Source organism: Arachis stenosperma, chromosome 3, assembly GCF_014773155.1.
Source record: "Arachis stenosperma cultivar V10309 chromosome 3, arast.V10309.gnm1.PFL2, whole genome shotgun sequence".
Classification (NCBI taxonomy): domain Eukaryota; kingdom Viridiplantae; phylum Streptophyta; class Magnoliopsida; order Fabales; family Fabaceae; genus Arachis; species Arachis stenosperma.
In genome coordinates, this window is record NC_080379.1 from 133,285,445 (window position 1) to 133,293,905 (window position 8,461).

The window sequence follows — 8,461 nt, forward strand, 5'->3', positions numbered from 1 at the left end:
GCGGGAATGTCATTCGAGAACTAGTCAGTGGCCAATTCACAAAATCGCAATAAAGAAGGTGCGATTTCATTAATTAAACAAAAAGGCGCAAGCTTAAGAAAAGGTTAAAACTTAAAGATTCAAATTCACTTTATTTAGCTTGCAATCCAATTCAATATACTATTTGCAAAATTTATTCCAAAGTTTCAGGTCTCGACGCGACGCTTTTATCATTTCAAAAATGAAAACGAAAACGAAAACAACTTAACAAAGGAAAGGGCCAATCCCGAACCTCTTTTTGGTTTTTACCCTTTCCCCCTTCTACAACAACACACAGTCTCACACACCACTAAAACCAAAATCCAAATCAAATCTCTCTGCCAACTAAATTCCGTTCACCGTTTCCACCAAACTCTACAAAATAACCACTCCACAATTTTGGATCCATCCGTTATCGCCTTGTTCGGTTCGGTATCTGCATTGCTGCTCCAACACGCTGTCGTTTCAACGGTTCGGATTTTGATCTGGGAGGCTTTTACGTACCTCCAAAGCGCTGCGTGGTAGCTCCCACTTCCTCAACTTCTTCCTGCATTGCCTCTGCAACATATCTTTGCGCCGATCTGCTGCATTTGCTTTTCTTGGTATTATTTTTATCTTGTTTTCGTTCCTTGAGGAATTGATCGATTGATTGATGAATTAATTATTAATAATGCGCGTCAGCTAATGCCGCAGCTGCGTTTCCGAGTTGAGCACTTTTCAATTTTTGTTTCTGTTTCTTTTTCAATTCGATCTTCTCCATTTGCCGCTCTAAATTTCACTGTATTATTTTCTGGAGTAATTATTTCAATCCGAGCTCCTTTAATCTGACTGTATTTTTCAATGTACTTTAGTTTAAGGAAAAAATATCCTAATTATTCTAATGTCTCCCCTTTTCTAAATGTTAGACAACTATTTTCTGACTTTATCTGTTTATATCGTAGCCATTTAACCTTTTTTCTGATATAGTTACTTTGATTTCTTAATCCATTGTTAATTTCTGGTCCACGTAAGCTGCTAAATATGTTTGAGTCAAGGGGGTACTTTTCTTATGGAAGTTCTCTCATCTCTGTTGTGCCAGTGTAGGGAAATAGGTACAGTTAATCAAAGGGGGGCAGGAAGAGTATCTAAAACGAGCATGCAGTTGGGGCAGGAGGGGCGAGGAAAAGGGGAAACTGGCAGCTTAAATGGGTTTTCTGGGGAAGAGTTAGGAGGTGCAGTTGAAGGTAAGTGAACTACTACTGGCTTGTCTTTTTAAGTTTAGATGCTTATCTGTTTGTGCTTGTTATCCTACTTCCCCATTTCTACAATGTTTTATTTGATTATGTTTTCAGGTAGCCAGCTTGCTTCTCTGGTGATGTGGATGAATGCCGTGCTTCCTAACCTTAATCTGCCTTTAGAAACTTCAGAGGAGGAATTGAGAGAATGGTTGAGGGATGGATCTTTATTATGCAGCCTTTTGGACCAGCTGGTTCCTGGTTCATTCGAAGTAATACAAATATCTTTTGCTGTGTTAATACTTATATATTGCTTTTCCTTTTGTTAAAAACGTTTCTATTTGATGAGTATGTCTACAACAATTTTCATTGTTTTCTGATTGTGCTGACATTAAGTTGGAGTTTATTATTTTATTTGTTTTTGTTCTCTTTCTTCTAATGAAGTACATCTTTAACTTCAGGGACGTGGATATTTGAATGAGCCAGTGGGCCGCATTAAAAAGTTTCTAATGTCTTTGGATGAATTGGGATTGTCTAGATTTGAATTGTCAGACCTGGAGCAGGTATAAAAAGTTCCTTTCTGAAATGCTATTTGAGAACATGCTGAGTTATGGACTTTCCTTATTCTTCTTCTTTCTTTTATTTTTTTTTTATTTATATTATAGTTGCTATGAGGGAGAAATTTGGTGGCACTGTCCATAGACAAAACTGAAATTTCTCTTGTAATTATTTAATTTTGAGGTCGTTTGAGAATTCATGCAGGGATCCATGGTGCCTGTCTTACAATCTCTTGAGACATTGAAAACTCAATTTGCTTTCAATGCTGCTCGGGAAAATATCCAAAGTTTTTCTAGGAAGAGGTGGGGCCAGTCAGATCAAACATCCCTTGAGGAAAATGATAGTTGTCTCAAGGATACTTTGAAATTCCGACATGCTATCGATGGTTCTTTTGTTCATGGTATTACAATCAATTAAATTATGCTCTGCTCCAAATAGATATATTGAAGATTTTAATATTCTTTCTGCAGCAATTACCTTATATCAATGATGTTATTTTATTACATTTCTTTGTCCAGGAGGAATTGCTGCCAAAGACCAAAATGGGTTGAAGTCTAGTGAACTGTCCCAGTTGAAGCAAGGACTGCCCTTAGATCTTTCAGATGCTAAACTTATGGAATTATTAAAATCAAACAATTTGGATGTGAGTCAATAAGATAATATACTTGTCTCTATCAAATTTTCTATTTTCTTTTTGTGCTTACCAGTTACCGCTAGGGAATTCTTCAATATGTGTTATGCACTATTGCTCTTGTAGTTTGCTCATATATGAACCTGATAAATAAGTGAAATGTATATCTGCAGTGTGTATCAACTCGATCGCTCTTTAATATAGGGAATGCGATCCTCAGTGATATCTTTGAAAGGAAGAATGGAGATGTACCCCAAGTGAGTTAAATACTTCTGCAATAAATAATTCATGTTAATGCTACCCTGTTCTTGCCAAATTGGTTTTGTTGATAAACAGTTGTTGAATTTATTTGCATGTTTCTAGGCTCAACGTGCAGGTTGCCTGTTGAAGAAAATTCTGCAAGTCATTGAGTTGCGTGTTTCACATCAAGCAGAAAGCATAAAAAATGTAACATTAACTTTATATGTTAATTGCCCCCCTAGAGAATTCAAGTTTTTCACTTGAAGAATGACTGTTTTACTATGTTGCATATATGAAGCAAAACAATATTTTCAAGGCTCGTGAGGAGAAGTACCAATCAAGAATAAATGCACTTGAAACTCTTGCAACTGGGGCCACTGAAGAGAATGAGGTAGTTTCTTTGTTGATTGAGCTGGGGGTGTGGTTTACACTATTTGATTATTATTATTATTATTATTATTATTATTATTATTATTATTATTATAGTTTAATTTCAAAGTTGTCTCTATTTTATACAGGTGGTTGCAAGTTGGGTTCAGCAATTGAAGGTGCAAACCTATCTGTTGGCAATATAGATCCTCATTTTTGTTAGAAGTTAAAACTTGAATTTTCAGCATGATTAAGTACCTCAAATTGATTGGACTGTCAGCTCATGTTGCTTATTGTAGACAAAGCTAGTTTTTATGTAAATTTGTTTGAAACTATGCAGCATTGTTACCTTTGTATATAATAAAGTTCCTATAATTGCAAAAGGACTACCTTTAATAATTTTGAAAAGTAAATGATGATTTGATTAATATTGAAATGCTTTAGCATTTAAACTTACAAAACATGTTTTCCAGCTTCCAACTCTAGTTCTGTTTGGCTACTAACTTCAGTCAGTTGTTTCATCAGGTTTCTTTGCAGCTTGAACAAAGTAAATTTGAGGAGAAGAAGAAACTTGAAGAACAGGATTTTTCTCGATTAAAGAAAGAAAAAGTTCGTAATGAAATTGAAGTTTCTACACTGAAGCAAGAACTGGAAATGATCAAAAGAACACATGAAGAACATGTTTTGCAGCTAGAATCACAAGCTACTGAATCTAAAGTTGAGTACTTGAAAAGAATATCCGAACTTGAAAGTGTTCTTGCTGATGCAAGGAAGCAAGTGAAGGAATTGGAGGCATTTTCAGAATCCAGATCTGTGAATTGGAAGAATAAGGAGCGTACTTACCTAAGTTTTGTCGATTGTCAATCTAGAGCTTTTCAGGTTTGCTTTGTTGTTTATGTTGCTTCATTTTTTATTTCCATTTTCTTTTTACTTGTGCTATATTTATATTATTTGGTGCTTTATAGGAATTGAGAGCTGCAATGAAATCTGTCAAAAATGAAGTGTTAAAAACAAAAAGAAGCTACTTAGAGGATTTCAAGTACTTTGGTAATATATACTGTATCTCTTTAAGTACTTTATATTGTTTTATGATGTGTCATATACTTACAAGATGTGCTCATATATAGGAACCAAACTCAAAGGTCTAGCTGATGCTGCTGAAAATTATCACGTAGTTCTTGCTGAAAATAGAAAATTGTATAATGAAGTTCAAGATTTGAAAGGTGTGTATTTTGTAGTGCTTAGACACACTATTATTGTGTCTTTGCTTGATTCTGACCTGACCTATTCTTTTTGTTGTTTTCTAAATCATTGATGAATAGGAAATATTAGGGTATATTGCCGAATTAGACCCTTTCTTCCGGGACAAAATCAAAATCATTCAACCATTGAGTTTGCGGGTGAGGATGGAGAACTAATTGTCAGTAATCCTCTCAAACAAGGAAAAGATAGTCGCAAGCTTTTTAAATTTAACAAGGTTTTTGGTCAAGCTGCAAGTCAAGGTACGACATTCATTCTTTTGAATTTCATGTTTGTTATTAGTTTTATATTTTACCAAATTGGTAGTAACTTTTTACTTGCACCTCTTATTATTGTTTCTGCAGAAGAAGTTTTCAGGGATACTCAACCGTTAATTCGTTCTGTTCTTGACGGTTACAATGTTTGTATATTTGCATATGGTCAAACTGGTGCTGGAAAAACATATACAATGGTAGCATTTAATATGTTGGGCATTATTTACATTTTAACTGCATTGTGTTTCAAAAGTTTAATTTAGGTTTTCACCCCCTTCTTCTAGAGTGGACCTTCCTTATCGTCAAAATCAGATTGGGGAGTCAACTATCGGGCGCTACATGATCTTTTCCATATCTCCCATAGCAGAAGGAACTCTATCATGTATGAAATTGGTGTTCAAATGGTTGAGATTTATAATGAACAAGTTCGTGATTTACTATCAACCAATGGCCCTCAAAAGAGATATCCTTTTTTTAATTCTAATAAATATACACAGATGCTTTGGGCTGCCCTTTATTATAAGCTAAGCATCTCCTATCTATCCTTAAACCTGCATGCATGCTTTTTCATTTATGTATTGAGGTACAACTATTTACTGCATATAGATATGTATAAAAAATTGACATATAAATTTATAGTATCGTTTAGCATACATTTCCTTTCATTCTTGTTTTCAAGCAAATAAAATACTGTTTCCTTGACTTGCACACACTTGGGATTTGGAATACAACCCAACCAAATGGGTTGGCAGTTCCTGATGCAAGTATGCACTCTGTAAATTCAATGACAGATGTCCTTGAGTTGATGAATATCGGGATGACAAATCGGGCTACAAGTGCCACAGCCTTAAATGAAAGGAGTAGTAGATCACATAGGTTGTATTCAAAGCTTGCAGAATATTTTTCCCCTCTTAATGTCATTTGTCGAATTGTGAAGGTGCGGTACTCATTTTGTTATTATAATTATGTGCCAGTGTTCTCTCCATTCATGTTCGGGGAACGGATTTGAAGACCAACACTCTCTTTCGTGGGTGTCTACATCTAGTAGATCTTGCTGGAAGTGAAAGAGTAGATCGTTCTGAAGCAACAGGAGATAGGCTTAAGGAGGCACAACATATAAACAAATCACTTTCAGCACTTGGAGATGTGATATTTGCTCTAGCACAGAAGAGTTCACATGTGCCATATAGAAATAGTAAACTGACTCAACTTCTTCAGAGTTCATTAGGTAATTTTTGCCATCATTAATATCAAGTTATATTTGTTCTCTTGGTTTTATTTTGTTTTGTTTTGTTTGTTTGTTTTTTTCTTTTGGGGCATGTTGTAATCATATCTTACTATGGTAACTTTCGTACTTGTATTTTCTAGGTGGTCAAGCAAAAACCCTTATGTTTGTACAACTTAATCCTGATGTCGCTTCATATTCTGAAACTATAAGTACCTTGAAGTTTGCTGAGAGGGTTTCTGGTGTGGAGCTTGGCGCTGCTCGTAGCAACAAAGAGGGCAAGGATGTGAGAGAACTTATGGAACAGGTTATATCCAGTCTTAATTGCATTTAACATATATGTTGAAACCAGTTGGCTTAAACTGATTTTGCAATATCCTCTACAGTTGCACACTGATTTCTACTTTTATTGTAGGTGTCGTCTCTCAACGATGCAATTACAAGGAAGGATGAAGAAATTGAGCGGTTGCAGTCGGTCAAGGTTAATAACAATGGTGCAAAGCTTGGTACGATCTCACCCAGGCATGTCCCATCATCTCCGAGAAGACACTCAATGGGGACTCCTCGGCATAGCTTGAGGCACTCAGGAACAAGGAGCATTGGAGCCCGTGACAAAGCAACTTCTGATGCTGACAATTGCTCTGAGTATAGTGACAGGCAATCAGAAGCTGGTTCTCCTCGATCGTTGGATGATTTCAGGCACAAGTCCAGTTCCCTACAAATGAAACTAGCCAGAGAAGATAATCATCAAAATTTCAATGAGGACATTGACCTCTTAGGATTTGGAGATGCAGATTCGGAAGAGCGATTAAGTGACATATCTGATGGCGGTCTTTCAATGGGTACAGAAACCGATTCAATCAGCAGTATTGTTGAGTACACTCTTTTCCCTGAAGTCGAGAAGGCAGCTGAAACCACACCAGCAAAGAACACAACAGTGGACGACCTTCCACCTCAGAGCACGGGAAAGTGAGTGCTCTCTCTGTGTTCAACACTATTGTAGTAACTATGTACTTTCATTGTGTGGAACTTGAGTCATTGCTGAGCCATAAACTTGATATCGATTTGCATTGAATTGCATGCAGGCCTATCATTCCATCCAAAATTCCCAAAGCCCCGCAAGTTGCATCGAAACTGCCAACGAAATCTTCTAGGCTATCATTGAACAGAACCCACACAATGTCAAATTCAAGTATGTGTCTCCAGCTTGCTCTCACTTCGCTTACTATTTTAATTTAATCTCTTTCCCTGTCTCCCTTGGTTCTGTTTTTAACTTAACGTCCTGCATGTAGGTGTTAGAAAACAGACAGCTGGTAGCTCTTCTTCGGCGAAGCCCCTCAAAAGATGGCAATAGTTAGGATACAACTTGGATGCTGTAGAAAGATTAGGGCCATAGGAACTTTTTATTCATGTTAGGTGCTTATTATATTATTCTGCACCCAAGGCTGAGTTATAGCTCATTTCAGCCTCAATCTATTATTTAGTGAGGCGATTGCAAACCCTAGCTTGTAACTAGTTTGTATTTAAGCATCGCGATCTTTTCTGTGAGATTGTGAGAATCGTTCAAGACACAACTCAACTGATTAGAATCTATGTCTGTATGTATCTTTGTTGTTTTATGCTTATGACATATGTAGCCACCAAGTAAGAAAGTGAGAATCATTGAAGACACTAAGTCACATCTGATTAAAACTTACATCTGTATTTATCCCAAAAAAAAAAAAAAAAAATCCACATCTGAACGATAAATACAGATGTGAAAAATCTCATTCTCATTCTTGGCATCATTGCAGGGAATCAAACGCGTCCATATCTTCAAAAGTTCATTTGCACCAGGATTGATCAGGATCTCGCATGGATCAAGCCTATGTCTGCTAATATATTTAGAGTGAACTACCAACTCGGTCTTTGTCCATTTCGCAGAATGACAACGCGACCCCTCAAAATAAAAATAATCTACTTCGGTTCTTGTCTCCTACTTTCGTGACACAAGACGATTCCTGTGAGTGATTTTCTGGTAATTCTGAACGGAAAATGTTGAGTTGTCACGGTGAGCGTGTCTTAACTTGCTGAGGTGGATGATCGCTGCAGACGTGGACACCTCGAGATGGTTAGGGGGTTAATTGTCCCCTTGCACGTCAACAAAAAAGTCGTCGTTTTGATGGGAGGAGACTTTTTATGCGTTGTTGGTGTGCATCTCCCTCATTTTGACTAATTTGTGAAGCCCTAAGTGGCCATGAGCAGCATGAGAGAGCTCTGTTCAACGTCCTTTCACGAAATTGGAAGAGACGGAGTCAACGATAAAGGCAGGAGTGCAACCATCGGCTCTGCTGGAAGTGTTGAACCGCGGAAGACGACGAAGAAGAAGAGGTTCAATGCTCCGCAGTGCTATTGTGGAACTAATGCGATTTTGTTCTTATCTTCAACGGAGCTGAACCCTAATAGGTTATTTTAAGATTGTCCAAACTTTAAGGTGATTTGAATTATGGTTAAGTTCATTTAATGTGACTCCTTCTAGCATGTTCTTACCATTATTTGTATATTGCAGAGTTTAGGATCACATTGCAAATACTTTGCCTATCTTGATGATTATGTTGCATTGTTTGATGTTGAAGGCACAAAATTATTTGGTTTTGATAGTGGGAAGCAAAATGAAGATCAGCATGTGACTGCAGCTGAGATGTTTGGTGGA

The 8,461-nt window shown here is 36.9% G+C and overlaps 1 protein-coding gene across 2 annotated transcripts; it reads left to right on the forward strand.

Annotated features, from left to right (window-relative positions):
- The first annotated feature begins 238 nt into the window (after positions 1-238).
- On the forward strand, positions 239-7,370 carry LOC130970325 (kinesin-like protein KIN-14J). Of its 2 annotated transcripts, none has more exons than XM_057896377.1 (22): positions 239-620; positions 1,097-1,241; positions 1,350-1,504; positions 1,694-1,795; positions 1,995-2,190; positions 2,309-2,433; positions 2,595-2,678; positions 2,785-2,868; positions 2,960-3,052; positions 3,180-3,209; positions 3,556-3,909; positions 3,996-4,077; positions 4,158-4,253; positions 4,353-4,532; positions 4,635-4,741; positions 4,829-5,007; positions 5,256-5,420; positions 5,519-5,772; positions 5,913-6,076; positions 6,185-6,738; positions 6,855-6,961; positions 7,062-7,370. In XM_057896377.1, the coding sequence occupies exons 2-22, from the start codon at positions 1,154-1,156 to the stop codon at positions 7,121-7,123; spliced, it is 3,261 nt and encodes a 1,086-aa protein (XP_057752360.1). In that variant the 5' UTR covers positions 239-620; positions 1,097-1,153; the 3' UTR covers positions 7,124-7,370. The 2 variants fall into 2 exon arrangements, with proteins under 2 accessions (XP_057752360.1, XP_057752361.1); XM_057896378.1 differs by having other exon boundaries at positions 1,102-1,241.
- Positions 7,371-8,461: the final 1,091 nt, after the last annotated feature.

Coding starts and splice junctions, on each gene's coding strand:
- LOC130970325 (XM_057896377.1), top strand. CDS start 1,154: ATGCAGTTGGGGCAGGAGGGGCGAGGAAAAGGGGAAACTGGCAGCTTA. Junction 2,679..2,784: donor AGAATGGAGATGTACCCCAA/GTGAGTTAAATA, acceptor GCATGTTTCTAG/GCTCAACGTGCAGGTTGCCT. Junction 4,533..4,634: donor TGGTCAAGCTGCAAGTCAAG/GTACGACATTCA, acceptor TTGTTTCTGCAG/AAGAAGTTTTCAGGGATACT.